Here is a 23,004-nt window from a genome sequence, read left to right on the forward strand (position 1 = left end):
CAGTTGAGAACCCTGACACCAGATTATTATTCATTCCTCAACATGACAGAAAAACAACCAGCTTTACTTCGTGTTCTACAGCATGTCCACTATTATGCCAGCCCGATCGTAATTTCCAATGAAGTTTTGTCTCCTAACTGTGGAAGATCTCATCTAATAACCTAGATGTGCCAAAGTGAGAGCTTTACCTAGAACATGAACCCATAGGCTGCTCTCACAAGTGACAGAACAATTAGGCCCTGCACATCCACAGAAAACAGGAAGAAAAAAAGGCTGAACTACAAAGAACATGAAAAAGGTATGAACAGATCCCTCTAGAGCTATGATTTTTCCACAGGTTGAACTCGAAGCTCTTTACATCCTAAATAGCAACTGCATTTCCCACAGGCATGGCACAATTAGTAACAGATGTCAATCTCAATAGGAGACTGCAGCAAGAAATTACTCTTACAAATGTTAAATTTTTGCTAGGTGTTAAATTCCTCCTCCAGTCAGCTAAATAGCATCCATATAAGTTCACAATATTTCCATAGTACATAACATTACTAATAAATCAAGAATCTCAGGTGTTGGGAACACCTTGAGTAAAAAACAAAAAGCCAGAAGGCAAAGTGGAATCGGGACCCAAGCACTGATCTAATTTTATATTCCTAATCTTGACAACCAGGTAAAGGCAAGACAAGATACTAGTTGGTAGCTCTTTCAACTCACTTTTTAAAAAATCTTTGTATATTTACAAGTGAGGAATTACAGTTCAAATTTCAACCTATGTCTTTACAATCTTCCCTGTCTTCCCACCTCTGGTACATGGCCTATGGGTTTTCTACATGAGAATGCCAAAATCCTAGTTTAAATGCAAGCAAGAACATGACCCCTGAATTATGAAGGTCAAAAGCTCCGTGGAATGGTAGTCTGAGCTACCTACCCTTCAGTGTCCTCTGCTTCTGTGTTCCACAGCAGAGATATTGGAAAAGGTGTAGCATCTGTCACAGAAAATTCTCTCACTTTAAAAGCTGGAGAAAGAATGGCACACTGAAAAAAAAAAAAAAAAAAAAAAAAAAAAAAAAAAAAAAAAAAAAAAAAAAAGCTTGCATTAAAGCTGGTTAACTCCTCTACTCCACTAGCCAGGACAGCAAAAAAAATCTTCAAACAAGTCAGAACTGTATTGATTTTGTTAGGCAGAACTATTTCCATCCTCAATTTCAATGCAGTATGAGAAATCACACACACAAGTGTTTATGTACTGTGTTAGAAGGCCTTTTGCAGCTTATAAGTAAAAGTAACACTAAGAAAATAGCAGGACTGTAAAAAATGGAAATGCTGCAGTGCTTAGTCCTAAAAGAAGCTTTTATCTAAAGGGTCCTGCTTCTTTCCCTGAACACAACTGGCAATGGGAAGCTGTCATTGAGATGGAGTAAAGAAACAAGTCAAAGACAAGAAGGTGAAATAAGAAGTTAAAGGAGAAAAGGCAGGACATAGAATGAGTGGTTTTCTTGTAAAATATAGCTGGAAACAGTAAAAACAGGATAGAGACAGAATAAAAGCTTGTTTTGCATTGATGGCAAGCTGGATACCAGGAAAGTCAAACTTGCAGTAGTTTGGGCTCTTCACAGAAACTCCTCATACCTTGTTGAGTAAAAGTAGCTTTCAGCTTGACAACAACTTAAATTTTTGGCATTAAATTCCCTAGATCACATTCTTCTGAAGAAGAATTCTGCTTACAGAATACTGCAATAAAATACTGCACCAGTGAGTACTCTGGACTTTTTAAACAGTACAGTCCCATAAAAAGACCTAGTGCACATGTATGCTCCCTTGAGTAGTTTAAAATGGACCACTTCTACAATTTTTCATAACTGCTTGACTAATTCTTCATGGAAATGCTGTAAGAAATACATCTTTTAATTTCATCAAGTGCTGCCAGTACTATACCTGCAGAGCACAGCCCCTAGCTATGGCTTCATCTGCATTCAGTGTTGTACTGACATCCTTGCCAAAGAATTTAGTAATCTTCTCTTTGACAGCAGGAATACGGGTTGCTCCTCCCACAATCTCTACAGCATTTATATCTTCCACTTTCAGTTGTGTTTGTTCCATTAATGAAAGCAGAGGCATCTCTATCCTTTGCAGCAGGTCAGCACACAATTCTTCAAATTGTGACCTAAGGAAGAAAATGGGATTAACTAAAGAATGCCTGTCCCACAAGAACCTTGTCTGGTATTTGTTTCCAAACTGATGCTGACTAGGTTGGTTAACCACTCTGCAAAGTGACTTAAAACTAAACTCCTGTGAGTAGGCCAAAGTGCCAACCATAGACAAGACAAGGTTGTTAACAGCTGCTTTCAAATTTTTCTAAGCCACTATCAATGTAGTTAAGTAAGATAAAGGTTTTGTTTGGGCAGCTGCTAAGTATTTGCCTCAGAGCAGAGGTTACAGATAAGAAATCAGAAAACACTGATACTTCCTTAATAATGAAAAACTGTTGCCTACATACTGGAAGAAAAAGAACCCATCACTCTTAGCAGTAGCTACAGAACTAACAAATGAAGCTGTGCCTGTGAACATGTGGAAGAGGCAGACTTCATTCACACTTGGACCATAATCAAGTCATCACCCATAAGCACTGTTTCTGCCCTCCATTTCTCTACTCATATCCACAGTACACTAAGAACCGAAAAAAAGAAACAAAGCTTAAATTGTTGCTATCTTAAGAGAGTATGAGATTTAGGTTGCCTAAAATATGCAGGTCTACATATTGCAGCCAACCCTCTGGTTTGCAAGCATCAATCTATAGTTTTAAGAACATATTCTACAAAAAGAATCTAAACTTCTTATGCATGCTTTATGGCACCGAAACAATTCTCAAGCAGCTGAACATCACGCTTTCCAGCCTCAGCTATTCTAGCATTACAAAAATGCCACAGCTATTCAGCATTTAATTTTAGCACATTAAGTTTCTTTCAAACACTGAAAGAAACACTTTAAAAAATATGGCCACTAAAGCCTGTCTTGTACAGAACTCACCTGTTCATTTTTCCAGATACATCAGTATCATTCATGAAACACTCAATATTTAGGGGAATGTCTGTGCTATTTGAACTCATTAGTTTTTTCAGTTTCTCACATTCCTGATACAGACGAAGAAGAGCCCGAACTTTGGTTTTTGGATCTAGTTTGTACTTTGATTTTATTTCTTCACAAAAGTAATCTACCAGCTTTCCATCAAAGTTTCTCCCACCGAGGAAAGGGTCAAATGCTGTCCCAAGCACCTGGTTTGAAAGAACACTATTTAGTTTAGCATTAATAAAATCAAGGTGAATAGTAGTCTTCCAATATCAGCAAGTCCTTGCTTCAAAATAATGTTGGGGACAGGTCAGTCTGTCTTCCAATGCATAACCACATTAGCCAAAAATTGATCTTCACTTTTACAGAGGAAATAAGACTAAGTAGCTAAGTGACAATCCTAAGTGTTCAAAACTTTAATCCATACACACACATTTAGATAAAGCAAAAGAAACTATAGCACTAGCATTATATATCTTATATTTGTGTATTGCAAGAAATTTACAGCCTGTTTGAAACAATTCTAAGGAAATGAAGGACACTGATGAAAACCTTTGCCTTTTGACGCATTGCCATTTCCATGCATTAAATTATTTCCGAATTTTAAAAAGAAGGCAGATTGGCAGGCTTTTTGATTCTAATTGCTTATAAACCTTTTTATTTCCATTTAATCTTACTACCTTCAGTTTACTCTTGTTGAATGCACAGGCTGATACTTGAAATGCAGAATGTCCCATATCAACAAACACAACTATCCGTGGCTTCTCTTCAGGAGCTGGAAGATCTTGTTTATAAATTCCATAATTGAGAGCCACTGCAAAAGAAGCGACAGATATTATCCACACAGTCTCTAGTTTCCAGTGGCACACCACCACATCCCTGTAAACATTAAGCTGTAAGATCAAAAGCATACTGACAAATCCAGACATACACCTGTGCGAGATATACTACCTTCATGGAAGCTTTATTCCATTAATCTAAGCTGTAGGACCTGAAAAGCAGAATATACTCCCTTAGTCATGTATATGTTCCCTAAGCACTTGTTTGGGTTTTTTGGGTTTTTTTTTTGTTTGTTTTTCTTTTTTTTTTTTTTTTTTTTGCCTTGCAAAGTTATCAAAAACATAGAACATCTTAACAACAAAACCCAAACCCAGTTTTGTATTTACAGTGAGTATCTTCCAAGCTGGAAAGTTTTGTCTGAGAGTTGTATAAATGGTCAGCAGAGGCACGTGTCTGTTTAAAACCCCAACTATACTGAAAAAGCCTTGGAAGTTATGAGGTGTTGATGTTTAATCAAGGAACTTCTTTTAGGAGTGTCTAAATCCTGCAACTGTGCATCTGGGCAGTAGACTAAATGAACAAGTAGTCCAGGCACACATAGTGACTCCTAAATAAGTGCTTAGGGAAATAATTATCAATGAAACTTGATCTCATCTACCCCTTCACACAGAAAACATTAAACCAAGAAAAGAACAAGTTTTTCAAATATTTATGTCTCATATTTGCCTTTTCAAGTCAGACCTTTTTCTTAAAGTAATTAAATGTACCCTCTGTCCCACCTGTCAATTGCAGAAACTGCTATTTTATCCTACTTACCTGCTGTCATGTCGTTCATTAATCTAAGACAATTTAGACCAACAATCTGAGCTGCATCTAGAAGCGACCTTCTTTCAGCATCTGTGAAAAATGATGGAACCTGAAGAAAGTAGGTGAGAATACAAAGTTATTTCCAGAAAATGAGACATTACACCACTTACTCGGAAGTATTAATTTAAAAATTGTATCTATTCCTCCTATTTGAGGAAGATACTTACTGCAAGCCTCTAAAATGCAACTGCCATACTGAATTGACACTTTAAATATTCTATTCAGAGATGGAATTAAACCAGCATCAGGTAGTTTACATAAGCACACACTAAACAAGAAACAAATGAGTTATTTGTATACAAATGCTAATAACATTAAGTGCTGGTCCAAAATGTAAACTAGACATTATGAAGACAGTGACATGGAATACCTTAATCAGAACTAGCAGGTATACTCCTGTCCAAATAAGGAAAGAGGGAACTAAAAACACACAGCAACACTACGGATGTGAGAGATGCAAAGAAATGAGTGATAACAAATGAAGAGAATCTATTTTGGAGGAAATTACTTTGGGCAAGAAGTGCTAAGAAATTCTGAAGGAATATGCTGCTGAAAATTTTCTACAGATCTCTAGCACTGGCACTGGACAGTACCTTCTGATGTTCTCCCCCCCACCAAAGGGACACATGAAGAACTAGCTTTCCAGGTTCAACTGGAGAATCAACATTTCTAATAATAACAGAGCTAAATATTCCTAGATGCAACATGAGACAGACTTGTTCAGAGTCATTGAGAACAGAGAGGCAGTTGTTATTTTATACTCAGGGCTTTGCAATGGAATGACTGATCTTGATTTGAGGTCATTTTCTGTGCAGTCATAACAGTGAAAAAGAAACAAAACAAAGTTTGCTGAAAGGATGAAGATAAACAGGACAGAAACTAAAATTTTCAGCTGTCAGAGGGCAAATCTTCATAAGCAATGGCAATTGTTCAAAGTTGTTATCAATTTTGTTTTAAATTAAAGAAAAACCACAAACGTATGTATTTATTTCAATGAGTAATTAGTATGCTTAGTCATGAAAGCAAGCTGTTCCAGAAGGATATATACCTGGATCCAGAAACATTTTGGGTCCAAAGACTCAGACATTTTCAAGAGAATGAGGTCATTAAGCTAGTCAGAGTCTGGAATATGGCAGCAGTCCTGGGATTTCTTTAAATCAAAAGCTCTAAAGCTAGTTAGGATTAATCCCTTTGTAAGTGCTTAGCAGAGTTCTTTTTCACTCTGCATGAATAGAAACAAAATGCCCTCAATGGCTGAAGTTAAAAGACATAATGTTCCTGTGCACTACAATTACTTACAGAAATAACACAGTCTGTTACTGGCTTTTTCAGGTTACTCTCTGCAGTCTCCTTCAATTTAGTCAATAGCATAGCTGAAATCTGTTCCACACTGAAGATGTGCTCCTCATCCATGTACATGACCTGGATAGAATAGGTAAAGCAATTCCATCAGTTCAACTGAAGGAAAATTACATTTAATATTCTTTGATACACTGCTGGCTAATACTCTATGAATCATGACATGCTTCATTATTTCATTATAGGACTTCAGTTTACAATTTAATTTCCCAGCCGAGTGTTTAGAGAAGCAGTTACTCCATTCTGTCTTAAAACATTAAGAACTGGATCAACTCCATAGATTAAGGAAATGGCCAAAAGTGACACAGGTTTAAAATGTGGCACACCATTAAGTAAAAATAGCCATCATTCTTCAAACTGATGCCAAATGCAAAAAATGTACAGAAGTATTTGCTGTGTATTTTTCCTCAGCATTTTTATCCTTCTGCTTAAATATGTGAGGCATCTCTGAAAGGAAGAACTGTGCAACAACAGCTCACCTATGCACATGAAACCACTAAAAGCTTAAGATAAAGCTTAGAAAAAAAGTTTATTTATTGCTCTCTTAGCAAAAATTATTCTTGAAGCACCATTTTTATCATGCAATAGAATACATGACAATGATGAAGTGAAGTAACACATTACAGCTGATGCGTGAAAGTAACACTTTTATTCACTCAGTATGATTTGGAGAAAAATTAGGCATTTTGGTTTTAATAGAAAAATTGTTCTCTGAACCTCCCAGGCTTATTGAATTTTACTGAATCAATTATTAAAACTTTTTAACCATAGTTAAATAGAAATAAATACTAACTTGTTCTCCAAGCAGCCTAAGGAAAAAAAGGAAAAACACCAAGTAGTAGTGTTCTCCCAACACTAGACTCTCATATAGTACAAGACTCTTACACACACTGATTAAAGGAAACCAATAATTTCTGTCTGAATTTATCTGTTAACCTCACAAATCACTAACAGCTAAAGAAAAAGCATCTTCTCTTTTGTAAAGTTTGGGTACTTTTCCAGTCAGGTTTTTCTAATGTATACAATTCTGTGATCCAGTCACTACTTCGGACTGATCTATACTGAAGTTATGAGGGACCAGTTCAAGCTAAAGTCTTCAACAGTGAAGCAACACTGATGTGCCAGCAAGGCTTCATTATCAGTAATTGTACATATTTCTGTAAATGGACACAATGGAATTAACTGCACCTACTCTATGAAAAGCTGACATTGTATCAGTGAAGTCCTCGAAATGTAAGCAAGAGCCAAACCTGCAATGTTGTAGGAGCTGGTTTTGAACACCTTTTCGCAAGTAACTGACTCCAGGCAGTCCACTAAAGACACGCTTGCCACTCATTCTAAAGAAGAGTTCCGACTATTTTCTAAGGTGTTTGTAAACCACCTAATAAGTCTGCTGCAATGCATTCCACACAAAAGTGACAGAAAGTCATACTTTGAAGTAAAACCATACGACCTTGTAATTATCTTAGCAGTTTTTCTGCCAGTGTGCTTGAGCTAGCAATTTGCCAACCCGGAAATTTGCATTTCAGCAATTATTTGTAAATGAACCTTAATTTGAAGGTTAACATCCACTATTTAAAGATAAAGCTGTCTATTCATAGAAGAGCTCTTCTTTAACAGGAAGATTAAAACAACCTACCTTTAGAATAATTAAAAGAAACACATTTTCATGACTAGTTGCTGAAATGTAAAATTTCGGATTTAGCTACACAACCCAGAAAGATACATTGCACATTTACCTTCACTCCAACTCCACCATTCTTCATGGGAACCAAATCATAGCTCAACTTTTCTTTTTCCTTCTGAACAAAAGGATCATTAAATGCACGGCCATGGAATCTCTTGAAGTTAGATACAGTGTTGTGGGCATGAGTAATTTGCTGTAAAGAAATACAGGATAGTTAGAAATCCACTCTTAAATCAGCCTGCAATGTTCAGTGCTGTTCTGTATGCCCCCAAGCACAGGTCAAGTTTCCAGACAACTGCTCACTCCCTTGTCTCAGCTGTTTTATTTAACACTGGTAATTACTGTCTGGTACTTTTTATCAGTTCATTAATAAGCTAGACACAGACTTCCAGACCATTACTTATTAAAGATTATAAAACTATGTCTGAAACCTTGAGACAACTGGGTGAACAATAACATGATCAACAGAGCCTACTACTTTAGTCAACTGATTTAGAATCATAGAATTGTTTAAGTTGGAAAAGGCCTTTCCAATCAAGTCTAGCTAATCTAACACAGCCAAGTCCACCAATGTTCCTAAAAGCCATATCCACACACCTTTTAGATGCCTCCCAGGACAGTGACTCCACCACTTCCCTAGGCAGCCTGTTCAGATGTTAACAAACCATTTGGTGAAATCATCTTTTCCTGTGAGGACCCTGAGGGGCATCCCCTAAGTTAAGGTGACACAAGAAGCTTCCCTCAAAGCTGTTAAAACCCCACTGGCTCCTTCCCCTGTTCCTATGTCCTTGAGCCACTCCCTCCCTATTCCCTGATTGTCCCATATCTTTGTACTGCTCCAAGACCAGGGTGACCCTCGGGCCCCTGGGGGCTGAGTAAGCTGGGCTCTCCATGGGTGTGTACCTGGGACATCTCTGAACATCTCACCACGCAGGTGAATTAAAACATCTGTGGAAACCATGCAAAAGCCCTTTCTGCTTCTTTATCCTGGACTTTACTAGCAATTCAGGATGACACATTTTCCTAACAGCCAATCTAAACTTCCCTTGGTGCAACTTTGTGCCTCTTTTAGGTTATTACAGGTAATGATAAGGGCATACCTGAGCTTCCTCTTCTCCAGGCTAAATACCCTCAGCTGCTCCTCATCAGACTTGCACTCCAGACCTTTCCCCAGCTCCACTGTCCTTTTCTGAACTCACTCCAGCACCTCAGCATCCTTCTTGTAGTGAAGGGCCCAGAACTGAACCCAGGATCAGAGGTGTGGTCTCACCAGTCTGAGTACAGGGGGACAATCACTTCCCTGCTCCTGCTGGCCACACTATTGCTCATACAGGCCAGGATGCCATTGGCCTCCTTGGCCACCTGGGCACAGCTGGCTCATGTTCAGCCACTGTCAAACAGCACTCCCATGTCTTTTTCCACCAGGCAGCTTCCCAGCCACTCTGCCTCCACCCTGTAGCGTTACATGAGGTTGTTGTGACTCAAGTGCAGGACACTGCACTCGCTGAACCTCATACAGTGGCCCTCAGCCCTTCAATCCAGCCTGTCTACATCCTTTTGTAAAGCCATCCTGCCCTCCAGCAGATCAACACTCCAGTCCAACTTGGCCTCATCTCCAAACTGACTGAAAGTGCACTTGATCCCCTTTTCTGGAACACTGATTAAAATATCAGATAGGGCTGGCCCCCAATACTGAGACTTGGGGAACACCACTGGTGATATGCTGCCAGCTGGATTTAACTCCATTCACCATAACACTCTGGGCCTGGCTATCCAGCCAGTTTTTAACCAGTTAGGAGTAACACTCCAAATGTGCCAGTCATCCCCCAACATTGCCACAATGGCAACGTGTCAGAGTTTTACTTTTGCACAATGGTGTCCAGCTCTTGCTCTTTATTGCCTGTGTTGCAGGCATTGATGCCTGCTGGCATGCACTTCAGCTGGGCTATTGATCTTGCCACTTTTTTTCAGAGGAGAAGCCCCAGTTCCTATGTGACCATGCTCAGGAGCTTCCACAGTTTTTAAACACACCAATAATAATCTTGTGTCACTGCTGCTGCACAGATCTCCATCCCATCTCCACTAAGGCAGCAGAGTGAAGGACCTCACTAAAGCACTCTCTCAAACACTGCTGTGGAACCCCCCAGGCTTATCTCTAGCAAACTTGGTTGTATGTCTTTCCCCCCGCCCAAATCTGGTTTAAAGCTCTCAGTGATCCCTACTAGCTCCTGTGCAAAGATCCTTTTCCCCCTCTGAGACAGGTGTACCCTGCTATTGCTAGCAGTCCTGCTGTCATGTAAAGGGACTCGTGATCAAAGCCCCCAAATTCTGCCAATGGCACCAGGCTCAGATATTGGTCTGCTGCTCATCCTGTTTCCTGCAACTAGAAGGATAGAGAACTCATGATAGCACTATCTGTGCTCCTGATCCCTTAAGAAGTCATTCCAAGGCCCTGAAATCTCTCCTGATTGTCCTTGGACTTCCTGGTGCAACCTCATCACTGCCAACCTGAGAAACCAATAATGGATAATTTTCTGACAGCCATACCAGGGTAGGAACTTGGACCCCAGAGAGGCAGCAGACTTTCCTAAGAAGTGGTTCCTGCCAGCATATTGAGCTTTCTGTTCCCTTCCAAAGGGAGTCTCCCTACGGCAATGTCTTGTCCCTTTTTCTTCAGGGAAGCAGTTTTGACATAGGCCAACCTAACCTTGGTGACAGACTGTTCCCTATCCCATCAAGTCAGTATTTTCCAGCAGGTGGAAAAGAGAGAAAGGAACCCCCTGTGTGTGCTGCCTGCCTCCCAGGGAAGGCAGGGTGCAATTCCACTATATCATCTCTAGCACTCCCTGATAGTCCCCAACCTACTCACCTCCTGCCAGAGTTCTGTCACTAAGTGGAAGAGTACCTGGGCACATTCCCACATCTGTGCTAACAGGTGCCACCCAATAGTGGTATTGAGAGCAGGGCTCACCCTGCAGGTGCCACCCAGTAGTGGCAGCGTGCTCCTGCCAGAGCTGTCTGGGCAGCTGTGCCAGCCGTGCCGGCTGTGGAGCTCAGCGAGGCCGTGGCTTTCTGCCAGGTGGACACCACTGCTCCCTGGCTGGGCTGGCACTGCCTCAGCATCCTTCCTGCACACTGCTGTGCCACACCCTGCTCACCAGTGCTCCCTAAGGGCTTATTTTATATTTGGGAAAACTGCTGCTGTTGCTCCTGGCCCCACCCAGGTCCCATCAGCCACTGCCACTCAAGCTGCAGGCTTCTGGCAGCTCTTGTCTCCCCGTGACACTCCCCCAGTTCAGGAAACCCCCCCTGTGCACTGCACTGGAACACTCTGCTGCTGATTGTGCTGGAAACCAGAGCCACTCACCTTACACCTCACTTCTGTCAGCTTGGGTGACAGAACTTCGACCAAATTCAAATATTTAAAGATTGCAACTACATGTGAAGCTGGTTTCTCTGTAAAACAGCTAACCCAAGACACACCACCCCCACTTTAAACATATTACATTAAGCGCAAACAAGGGCTTTCCTAGTTACTAACTGTCAAGCTTAAGTGTCCCCATACATTTCAATACTTACTTTTTTCTCCCTGAGCTACTTTGAAATCACATCATTTCCTTGTTCACACTCACCTAGCAGCAACTCAAATTCTTGCACTAGACCAAATAAGAATACAGTGCATAGACAACTTGGAACTTTTTTGCTAACATCAGCTTGAACTATGTGCTAAACTACAATGCAAGCTCCCCAGAGCAAGTGACAAAACATTCATTATCAGAAATGCAAAGCACAACAGAAACCAGATAACTAGAGCAGCCTAAGAGATAACACAAGTATCTCAGAGTAGAATTAATTCTGTTTTATTATAGAGAGATTATACAAGTGTGTTATTACCTACAGGATACATTAAGGCAGGCACCAGTAGACTGCATGACAGCAACTCAAATGCTGAGTATACCAAGGAATATTTCTAGCATTCACTACCCCCAAAGAAAAGCATCAATTCCTTGTTGCACATGAAATTTTCCACCATGAAATGAAGAATTTGAGCTATATCTTGTATTAGAAAGCTACTCAACTCGGACAGTTCTCCTACAGAAAAGCTCCCTGACAAAAAAGAAGGCCAATACTCCCACTAACAAACAGTAACTTTCAGACAGCTGTGTCTGTGGAAAGATGCCACACTTGGACTGCCTGCTGAGAATCATCCTTGGTTTATTCTAATCACCAAACAGTGCTCAGCAATTAATAGTATGAGCACAAGTTAACACAGGCCAAAAATCACGCCAAGAACTATTCCAGTACTTTAATTTGGTCGAGTAGTTAGGTTCCTGTGTTGAAGATTGTTGCCCAGCATGGTTTTATTTATTTGTATAGCCACAACTTCAGAGTGCTTGAATGCTACGTATTTCACAGCTGTGTAGCTGAAGAACATGGCAGCAGGAATTATTACCATGTAGTGGGTAGAGAAGCACAAACACTCCAGCAGCTTTTATAGCCTAATTTAGAATTAACCTCAAAGCCTTTTCTAAGAGAACCATCTTAAGATATTTTTAGAGTAATTGTATGCCATTAGGTCTGTAGCATGTTTTAATATCTTCCTGCTTAGTCACAATTAAGAAAGCTGAGAATTATGGTCTGTTAACTAACATACAATTCTCATCTCCAGCGCTACCACACTTACCTAAAGATTACAGACATTCTCTGAAAATCTGCTCCAGCAGTAACTTCTCAAATATTAAGGAGATCACCTTTGAGTATTTTGAGCTCTCTCACAAAATCACACTAGAAGTCACACACAGTAGAAGTCATGAGTCAAACCCTTTTTTTTTATTTTGTGGGATTTTTTGTTTCTTTGTTTTTTTTTTTTTCCCAAATGAAAACAACCATTGCATTCCTTGATTTAAGTCCCTAAGACACCAAAAATCTAACTCTCAGTAGTCCATGTCAGGAAATTTACACATTTACAAAAGAAGCACAATTCCCATCTCAGGTCATCAGCCAAACTGGACCACTTACAACTGCAGAAATAAATGATCTGTTATCTTTTCTCATTTAAAGTATTACATTCCTTTGACCTGGCAAAAATATTTAGCTTCAACTTCTAGGAGAGCCAAGCATGAAACACTCCATCAGTAACATCATACAGGTTAGTCTGAAGGTAACTAAAGTCACAGGTGCTCATCACTGCAAATACACACTTGTAAATGCAATCTAAGAGAGAATCGGCCTCACTTGTAGCTTACTTCATGTTTTCCACAGCAGCTACTGGAACAATCTAACAATAGTGAAACATGCTTGAGAGTACATCAGGTTCAGATCATTTCCCAATTTCAGTAACAATTCATTTTTGCACACTAATGAATCATACTAGTTTCTGACTTGCAACAATGTCAGCAGTCAACTCAGCAATGCTGAAATGAAATTTAAGAAAAAGCCACAAACACACGTGTTTACTTCATTACTCTAAATGCTAACCTGTAACTGAATTTGCACGTGCTTGTTAACACGTGAAGTATTCGTATTGCCTCGGCTATTCAAAATTAAGAGGAGTGCTATTACAGTGCAATGAAGTCTCCTTTAGTGCTCTCTCCATGGAAACCCACTGCAGTCCTTTTGCTACATGAGACAGATGCACAGGCCAGCGGAGGCTGCATGCTTGATCTCCCAGCAGCAGTTATGTAACAACATACAATACCTAAGGATTTATTTAAATTATTACAGTTTCTTATTCTGAGACTTGTTGGAATTAAGTTCTCCTTCTAAACTGAAAATACTACTTTAACAATGAAAACATTCAACCGTTCAGAGTACCTTCATTAAAAAAAAAACAAACCCCAAAATAAGGACTTGCATCTTCAAAACCAGAGGCATTTAATTTACAGCAAATCCAAAGGTAGTAAGGTACCCTGAATAGCTTTAAGAATCAGAGCCAAACGTCTCCCCTTACATCTGATTTTGAGAAACTATATACAACATTTAAAATGTTTTCCTTCAAGTACAAGGAAAATCCTATATACAATCATTAGGAAAAGAAATCCAGTGACCTTAATTTGTCAGAATATGAACATATTCAACTGGAAAGTATTACATTAATGAAAGAGAGGGCAGAAGCATTCTAGCAAAATCATCCTACATTTCCCCAAAGAAAGCATAGCAGCATAGTGCAGCATTTCTGAAATAAAAGGCTCAACAAGAAACTGAGGCTGTTTGGCTTCAAATACACACAGACAACTCTCTTTACACCCACTGGTACTTCAACAGTTTGCAGCAGGAAATGACCTACCTGGTTTTTAGCCGCAACACCAATAGCTCTGTTTTTGGATCCAAATGAAACCACCGACCTGGAAAGAACAACAGGCTAATTAACTCAGTCCTGACAACAAACACGACTGAGAACAGTCTCGGATTCATTTTCTACTACTGAAGATAAAACACCTAAGTCTTTCGTCAAAGTGTCAGTCTTTGAGTTTGCAGTAAAAAACTACAGGTAGACTTCTATCCGTTTTAAAGCCTTGGCCCGAATCCAGGACTTTTCACTGGTAAAACAGGATGATTGCAATTCAGAGCTCACAGCCAGACTACACCCTACCCGCCTGTGCATGGCTGCTTCTAACTTGTCAACTAACCCCTGCTTTGAGCCAGAGGCTTTCTATATCTAACCTCTGACTAAAGGAGAGCTGCCCTGGAGCAGCTGGCAGAGCCCATCCTACGCAGCACGAGTGGGAGTGTGTTCGCCCGTGTCCCACTTAACCCGGGCTGCCCCCACGGGGATTCTCCCGGCCGCCCGCCGCACCCCGACCCGCGCGGGCTCCGCACAGCCCTCCATCCCCCGGCACTGCCCGCGGGACGCGCTCCGGCTCCGGGAAACGGGGGCAGAGAACGGGTCGGGGCGGGACACGGGGGAACAGAGAGGGTCCGGACCGGGGAGCAGGCGCGGGGGGGGACACAAGGGAACAAAGCGGGTGGGGACCGGGGCGGCGGGCACAAAGAGCGTCAGGGTCGGAGGGGCAGGATGGCGGGAGGGGTACAGCGGGACACAGCGGGTGAGGGGATTGGAGCACACAGCGGGTTGGGGCGGGAAGGGGAGCACACAGCGGGTCGGAGGGACACGCAGTGCGCTGCCGCCCGGCCCCGCCAGCCTCTACCTGCCTCCGGCAGCACACGGAGGCGGCCAGTGCCGGGGAACGCGCTGGCCTCCCACAGCGGGAACCCCTCCACGCCCCACTGCGAAACTTCCAGCACCTTCTCCACGGCGGACACGGGCACTCCGCCGGGCACAGACCAGCCCCCGACCGCCCCCGCCGCGCCCCCCCATACTCACGGCGTGCACCGGTCGCTGAACTCGTTGGCAACGGTCTCGATGCCGCCAGCCCGCGCCACGGCAATGTAGCAGCTCTGGAAGCCCAAATCAAAGCCCACCACGGCCATGGCCCCGGCGCCAGAGGGAAGTCCCCGCTCTACCCGGCTCACTCCCGGTGCTGCTGCGGCCGCCGGTCCCCGTAGCGTGCGCGGGCGGGCGGGCGGGGAGGGGACGCAGCGGCGCCGCCGCCGCTTTAAATATGACAATGAGGCGAAGTTTCCAGAAACTGCGGCAGCCACTCACCGGCTCCACGTGCGGCTTCCGCTTCCGCCCTCGGCCGCCTTCTCGAACAATTCCCGCCAATCGGCGGCGCCGGGCGCGGTGACGCGCGCCGTTCCCATGGCGACCGCGGACGCCGCCGGCCCCGCGCGGGGCGGGGCCAGGCGCGCGGGGCGGGGCCGCGCGGAGGAGGCGGCGGGGGCCGGCAAAGGCGGGGGCTCCGGCAAAGGCCCGGAATGTGCGGGGGAAGCGGAGACGAGCCGCTCTCCGTGTCGGTGCCCCTGCTTTAGTACACCGGGCAACCTCTCTAGAGCTCTTTGTCACGTTGTTGTAGGTATCTCCCTCCTGCGCTGGCTACCGAAATATGCTAATTCTACGCATCACTTGCTCTCTGCAGAGGGCTTTTGTCTCGGTGTTCCACAATCCACCATAAGTGTTCTATTGCCTCCTCCAGCTCTAGTTTTTTGTGCAGGACCCCATCCCTGCTAGAAGCAGCCTTAACCTTCTGCATTCCGTATGGAGGTGTGGTGGGTACACAGACCCTGATTTCGGTTGTCAGCAGTTCATCCATCACAGAATCAATTCGGTTGGAAAAGACCTCTGCGATCATCGAGTCCAGCCTGTGACTGAATCATAACAACCAGACCATGGTACTGAGTGCCTCATCCTGTCTTTCCTTAAACACCTCCAGGGACAGTGAGTCCACCACCTCCCTGGGCAGCCCATTCCAATATCTAATTGCCTTTTCTGTGAAGAAATTCCTCCTAATGTCCAGCCTCATATTCCCCTAGCACAGCTTAAAACTATGTACTCTCTGCATGCTAGGTGCTGCCTTTCAGGTCCTGCTGTTACAAAGAGCAGGGAGAGGTGATAGCATTCTTTGTCCTCAGTGTCCCTGCATGGAAGAGGCAAGATATTCCCCGCCCCCCCACTTTCCAGGTACTGTTGTTCAGTAATTTCTGATAAAGCTTTGCTTCAGAGTTGAGTAACATTCAGCTCTGATGGATTTTGACCCCTCTTGAGGGTGTATGGGGAGGATTTGGTCTCCTAAAATAGTTTTTGCCTGTTTCAGAGGAGGCACAGGGCTGAAAAATTCATGAGACCAGCGTGACTAGCTAAGGATGCAGCTTCTAACTTCAGAATGAGCTGATAGGTTGGCCTGATAGATGTGTGTGTATGAGCTGATGAGGTTTTATGTCCTTACTTGACATGGTAAATATTCATGATAATGTATTTCCAGCTTTGAATGAGGAGACAGACTTCATCAAAGTATTTAGCTGCTTAAATATCCTGATACAGAAATGCTTAAAGTACTTAAGCAGCCTTTGTGAGCGTCCAAAGTCCTTGTATCCTGCATAACACTTCTGTAGAACTTGAAGATGAAAAACCAGTCTTTTCATGTATCAGTTCACCTGTATGTCAGCTGTCACCCTACCTGACAAGAAGTAGCATTTTTAGTGATTGTTTAGGAAGTCCTGTTCTGGCAAATTATGCACATGCAGCATATCTGGTGGTTTAAGTGTTGCCATAGATGATAAAAGTAGATACCAAACATTCTTTCTGCTTTTTCTCTTTTATTATAAACTGTTTACCCTTGAATAGAAAAAGAAGAAAATTTGACTGTTTGCCCAGATTTGCAGCTGCTCTCTAAAGGGAGGAAAAGATCAGCAGCGAATTTGGAAGTTACCCTGCTGGCACCATCTCTGATGGTGCAGTGCAGTGGTTGAGTTATGCCTTCAATGAACTGGAATCCCACTGTAGGAATAAAGTTTATTTTTACTCAGCCTAGAGCAGAAGCACATATCGGTAGTGACTCGCTGTGCGTTCACACTACAGAACTGTAAATGGTGTTGAGGAGGAGTAGAGGGGAGCTAAGAGCTGCTGAGGGAGGTAATATTGGTAAGGTGCTTGCTAGAAATGGTTCCTACCTCTGAGCCTGGGGCAACTGAGGCCATGGTGAGGGCCTGAAAGGATAGGCCAGTGCTGTATGCTGCCAGCAAATCTGTAGGGCTGGAAAACCAGTGGCTGTGGGCACAGCCGCTGCCAGGCAGGAAGTGCTTTGTGCAGGGATAAGTTTGAATGTTATGATGTGAATAAGAACCCCCTGTTTTTCATCACCCGTGAGAGCCAAGAAATACAAGATCAAAGAGGCATCAAGAATGACATGATGTTGGCTGGCTGAGGTTAACACACTGGTGGGGCCTGGCAGTAAGAACACTTGCATTTGCCTGTCTAGACTGATGCTCTGGATAAAGCCAGCAGGATTGGAATCCATAAAACCCTGATTTAGTAGAAATGAGATGATAAGCCTTATTTTAAAAGACTAAGAAAAGATTCTGAGAAGTCTTGGTTCTTTCTTCCAGCAATGTGGAGACTGTGTGTGTCTTCCTTCTAATGTGGAGACAGGAAGGGTTACATATGGACAGTCAATCTTCTTGTAGGGGTAGGTGGGGAAACACTGTAACCTCTGCTGGTGCTATTACTGTTGGAAAGCTTGTGAGTTTCAGAACTGAGGCTAACCAGTGTGCTGCCCTTCTTTTTGGGTGTCACATCAGCCTTTACTGGATGTCCATGTGGACAGTAATGCTGGCCTGATGTGAAATTTCTGTTAATGTTCTCCTTGGTCATGTAGTCTGTGATCTTAATGCTGCTGGGAACGGGAGAGGAGAGTTCTGCTATTCCTGCTTTCCCATTGTTCAGTGGGTATTTGATTCTTACATATGGGTGCTCTGTTTTAACTTTTGTGGTTTTGCAATGCATCAACTATTGTAGCTTATTACCAGAATATAATGACTGAGCCATGTTTTTCAAATTTTTAAGGTTGCCTTGCACATTTAGGATGAGTGTTGCTCAGTTTACCCACATATTCTCTCTACTTTGGTGTTTAACTTATGATAAAGAAGAGGGAGTTTGGTGACAAAAAGGTACCTCTGGTGGATTTTTCTTCACCTCTGAGTACATGCAGGGAGTTTACTTCTCTAAGTGCTCTTACTGTGGCAGTTAAGGACTTCTGACCTGGAGAAAAGAGCAATCTGACCTTCTTCAGTGCAAGCAATGCTTTAAAATGGTAGCTGATGAGGCCTTTAAAAATTATTTTCATATTTAATACCTCTACCAGAGCATTGATAAGGGTGTTCAGAAACTGAATTTAACTTGGGAACAGGAGTTATCTCATCTGTTAAACCAGTCCTAATGTTGGTAACCTGCCATGGGGAGCAGAGATAGAATGACATTAGCATCTATGCAGGGAATGTTACCATTATAAAATATGACCTCAGTCAGCTAGAGGATGGGCTAATGTCCCTGTGGAAGGCCAAGCAGAGGCACTTATTCCAAATTAACACAGGAATCAATTGAGCGCTTGAAATTTCTGCTGTGTTGCCAGCGGCCCAAACAGAGATCTACAGGAGCTCTGCTGGGACAGTAGAGGCAACATTCTTTGTACATAATCTTCATACTTTAATAGAAACAGAAAACAGGAAAACCCATTCCGGTATAGGCAGGCAATATCGAAATGTTGCACTCCAAGTAAATAGGTCTCTGTCATTTATCTGGGGACTTTATATATGTTCTCACTTTCCATTTGGGGATTGAGCTGCATTCCAGCCCATGCTATTGTTCTAATCTGTTTGGAAGTTGCCTGTGCCAGGTTTACTGCAGCTGCCGTTCTGTAAATGTGAGCAGTTGGCGCTTATGATAGCACATGGTCAATCAAACCTTCTGCACTGTTTCTGCCTCTCATCATTTGAGAAGGTCTTTAATGCAACCTAATGAGATTAGGGTTCATTTGTTCTTGGGTTCCCAGCTAAGTTTTAAAAGGGTAAAGAGCATTTCAGGTCATTGCTTATTCCAAAGAAGGACTGCCATTCCTGTCAAGCTGTGGTTCTCTGGAAATATGAATTGGTTCACTAAACAGCTCCAGTAGTCTCACCCTTGCGGTACAATCCAGTACTTCAGCTCTTGCTTTGCACTCTTTTTCATACCACTATGTTACCACTGTATGGTATTTATTTTCATGTGTGTGAACATTTTGTAAATCGAGTGAAAAAGGAGATTGTGTCAAGGAAAATAATATGAGTTGCCAAAAGTCTATCCAACTACGTGAGACTAAAACATGATGCTTGTATTTTCATGTAAATATTTTTTGTCTCTTCTGTATAGGAAGTGTTAATGATAATTTCTACAGTATTATCTTTGCTAATACCTCCATTCACATTCTTATCCTGGAGAAAGAGAGGAAAATTGAAGAGGATATGTCACCAATGTGGTAGTGTAAGTAGCCTGAAGCATAGCAATCTATGGCCACTGCTTTCTGAGTGTTTGAAATCTGAGCTGAGCTGTTCAGAGCATCCCTACTGAGGGGAATATCCACTTTGTACAAAATGCACAGGCTCTTGAGTAAGGCAGATAAACTTAACTTGATAGATTTTTGCATGCTTCCTGATAAGAGCTTCAGTACTTGGCAAATTCCAATGAGGTTCTTTGCAGCTCTGGCCATGTGTCAGCACTTGTACACACAGCACAGCATGGATCCAAATCCCAGAGTAACCAACAGGATGATGGCTTTATCTTCTTCAAACTCTGAATAAGACTCTTAACCCAAAGAAACCTTCTTAATCTGAATACAAGGTTGTCCTTTTCTTGTGACTTTTTTCATTTTCATGCCTGTTAATAGATCTGTGTTCTTATAAAACGTGAGTTAAAATGGAGTGCACTTTATTTTTGAGGTTAACATGAATTCCTCACAACCTGTAGCTGTGAATGCTTGCTTTGATGGCTGAGACTGACAGTAACAGACTGTTACTGTCTGATGTTGATTAAGCATTATTTAGAAAAGCACAAATGAAGACTGAAACTAATGCAAAGGTGGAGAAGGTCCAAAGTTATTGTGAAATTCTTAGTTTTATTCCCTTGGATGTACAGATATTTTCATCCTTCCACTTAAACAATGGATTGTCCCACTCGAAAATGTTAAGATTTTAGGAAAAAGAACATTTACTCTTTATTTACTTTGTATTTAATAAACTTAACACAGCAAGGCAACTATACCATAAATGCTTTAAGACCCAAAGACTGGGGACATTCAAATAATACTCAACCTGGAGATGTCATGAATCTCAAATACTCTGAGCGATTATATGTTTATAAATCCCTCATAAACTTTTCTCCTGTTGCTTAGACACAAGATGTGTTTTAAACAAGAAAATCAGACAATATGATTATGGTTGAAAACAAAATTAATATAGGTGACCAGCTGAACACCTCTAATTGGAAGAAGGGGAGAGTTGAATTTTTTTAAAGTAAATATGGAACTAGACTGTATAAACTCTCCAAGGCCTAAGTGCAATTAATAAAATAAATGTACTTGTAAAAGCAGAAAGATTGCAAATCCTCTTTAGTCTAGATTAAAATTAAAAAAAAAAAAGGTGGGGTTTTGACTGGTTTTTGTATATGAAATAAAAAGAACTGAATGTTATTTTTAAGTAGGGAAATGCAAAGGGATGAAAATGAAAATAAGGGATGAGGGAAATGGAGATAAATAAGCTAAGTTATTACTACTTGATCTGATAGCAAACCATCTGGCAATATGCTGCCAAATCATTATGTATCATTTATATGACTCAGTGCTAATTAGATGTGCATGGATTATGCAGACTTCTTGTGCTTTCAACATTGATAGAATGTTTTAAAAATATCACTTACATTATTAGTATGACATGTACTTGTTATAAATTTCTGACAGTAATCCAAGCCATTTTTTCACTAGAAAGTATCCAAAGCACTTCAAAGACTGTTCAGATTTTGACTTCTTTAAAAAAAAGAAACAAAACAAAACAACACAACCCAATGTAATATCAGGCTCTTCTGTCCAGACACTAAGAAATTAATCTCTTTTGCTTTTCTAGTAACTTTCAGAAAATCTACTGACCCAGTGGTTAGGCCTGGACAGCATGAAAAGTTAATTAAGTACATAAATATATATACACTACAGGTTACAGTAAACGTGCTTAGAAAGATCAAGTAATAAAGCATCTTTTAAAAGTGTATGTGCATTGCACCGTGTCTATACATACACAAATCAAACACTTTTTTTCCAAAAAGAAATGTAGGTATGCAATTTCCCCACTTTCATTCTCATAAAGTTAACAATTGGCACAAATTGAGAACTATGAAATTTTCCTTTGAGTGTGTATAGTACCTCTATAGCTGTACTTAGAACCTATTAGCTATTATAAATATATGTCTATCATAAATATGCTGCAACTTAAACCTGTTAATAAAATGTATTCTGAGAGTTGAAAACTTCACACTGTTTTCATATGAAAGCTATAAAAATCTTGGGGGAGGATGGATTGTAGGAGAATAGAGATAGTGCTGGAGGTAATCTTACCCCTGAGGAGTTGCAGCTGTACAAATTACCAAAGAGTAGAAAAAGCTTTTCCTTTAATAGGGCACAGCTGTGTCCAATAAGGATGGTCCAATAAGGAGGGATATTATAAAAGAGTGGCTTAGCTAGCTTGAAGGAGCGTTTGAGTCAGTTGGCTGTGCTGCTGTGAGGAGTAAGGGTCAGGCAGTTGTGCTAGGGACAGATAGGTTAGGCAGTCATGATAAGGACAGGAAGAAGCTAGCCAGCTGTGTGGAAGAAAGAGAAATGGAGTCAGTGTTGCAAGAAGCTGCCTCTGGGAACTCACAGAGAGAAGGTATGAAAGTTCTACAGTAAGATAATAAACTAATAGTGACAGTCAGTTCCTATCCATCGTTGATTTGTGCCAATCACCAATGCCAACAATCAGTGGCCTGTATGGGGATGGATCTTGACAATCTATTGGATGGGAGATGAAATACTGAGAGTTAAAAATGAACAGGCTGTGTGATTAATAAGTGAAATTGTTTTCTTTTCAAGTAGTACCTCAAATAAAACTACAGAATGTTTTTTGTTAAGAAAAAAATCAATATTCTTGATGAAGAAATATGTGCATTTTGAAAAGTAAAGGCCTCTGAAAGGAGCTTGTTTATTTGTCATGTGAACATAGACTTGGTATGAATATGGTGAAAATAAGGCAGCAGAAACCCATACTTGTATAATGAACTAGCAAGTGCAAAGAAGGAAGTAATATTTGAAAAAAAGCCAGAACATTCTAGTACACAGAAATAGGTCTTAACACAATGACACTTCTTGTGATGTGAGTGCTTTAGTAAATATGCATGACTTGCCATGTGTAGCTTTGTATTTACATTTATAGATGATTTGGAAGAGTTGAAGATACCCCGAAGAGTGGCAGAATGCTCTATAGCGTAGAACACGTGATCTGCCAAGTGGTATAAATAAACACTTAAAATTACAGAAGAAAGAGGTATATCCTCATTAGAGCATTTTTTTTTATTTCAGAAGTCGCATAATGTTCCCCTAATAGAGGGATGAGGGCAGAATTCCAAACAAAAGTGAGATGGGCACTTTCAACAGTAATTGCCATTAATGATTTTCTGCTGAAGTTTTCTAATATTATAAACTCTTTATTTATAGTTACAGGTGCCTTTCTAAAAAGTTGCTGTCCTTTGAACATGGGGTAGATATATCCATTTATCAAAACTGGATTTTTGTGCAAGAATTTTCATTTTAGTAGTGTAATAGTAAAGTCCATGCACTGCTTTTAATATGCAGAAA

At 41.4% G+C, this 23,004-nt stretch overlaps 1 protein-coding gene and 2 long non-coding RNA genes across 10 annotated transcripts in view; 2 read left to right on the plus strand and 1 right to left on the minus strand.

Moving 5' to 3' along the window:
* Positions 1-6,666, plus strand: part of LOC128783997 (uncharacterized) — a 19,911-nt gene extending 13,245 nt beyond the window's left edge. The window contains exons 3-7 of one of the 5 annotated variants that reach the window (XR_008429324.1): positions 50-298; positions 1,691-1,749; positions 4,636-4,772; positions 6,043-6,145; positions 6,255-6,666. This is a non-coding gene — a long non-coding RNA (uncharacterized LOC128783997). The remainder of the gene's footprint in view (positions 1-49; positions 299-1,690; positions 1,750-4,635; positions 4,773-6,042; positions 6,146-6,254) is intronic. The other 4 variants (XR_008429323.1, XR_008429322.1, XR_008429325.1 and 1 more) reach the window with 4 other exon arrangements.
* The window catches only part of HSPH1 (heat shock protein family H (Hsp110) member 1), a 23,944-nt gene extending 8,588 nt beyond the window's left edge, over positions 1-15,356 (minus strand). For both annotated transcript variants that reach the window (XM_053935213.1, XM_053935212.1), the window contains exons 1-9: positions 15,081-15,356; positions 14,043-14,100; positions 7,809-7,949; positions 6,010-6,132; positions 4,660-4,759; positions 3,744-3,877; positions 3,025-3,269; positions 1,933-2,161; positions 926-1,032 (exon numbers count right to left, since the gene is read on the minus strand). In XM_053935213.1, the coding sequence (XP_053791188.1) occupies positions 926-1,032; positions 1,933-2,161; positions 3,025-3,269; positions 3,744-3,877; positions 4,660-4,759; positions 6,010-6,132; positions 7,809-7,949; positions 14,043-14,100; positions 15,081-15,187 (1,244 nt within the window). In that variant the 5' untranslated portion in view covers positions 15,188-15,356. The remainder of the gene's footprint in view (positions 1-925; positions 1,033-1,932; positions 2,162-3,024; positions 3,270-3,743; positions 3,878-4,659; positions 4,760-6,009; positions 6,133-7,808; positions 7,950-14,042; positions 14,101-15,080) is intronic.
* A 192-nt stretch (positions 15,357-15,548) lies between these two features.
* On the plus strand, positions 15,549-20,207 carry LOC128783977 (uncharacterized). Of its 3 annotated transcripts, XR_008429317.1 has the most exons (4): positions 15,549-15,668; positions 15,793-15,988; positions 16,164-16,277; positions 19,500-20,207. It is a non-coding gene; the product is annotated as an uncharacterized LOC128783977 (long non-coding RNA). The 3 variants fall into 3 exon arrangements; XR_008429316.1 differs by having other exon boundaries at positions 15,793-16,277; XR_008429318.1 differs by lacking the exon at positions 19,500-20,207 and adding an exon at positions 16,411-17,025 and having other exon boundaries at positions 15,793-16,277.
* The last annotated feature ends 2,797 nt before the right edge of the window (positions 20,208-23,004 follow it).

This window comes from Vidua chalybeata, chromosome 2 (assembly GCF_026979565.1).
Source record: "Vidua chalybeata isolate OUT-0048 chromosome 2, bVidCha1 merged haplotype, whole genome shotgun sequence".
NCBI classification, from domain to species: domain Eukaryota; kingdom Metazoa; phylum Chordata; class Aves; order Passeriformes; family Viduidae; genus Vidua; species Vidua chalybeata.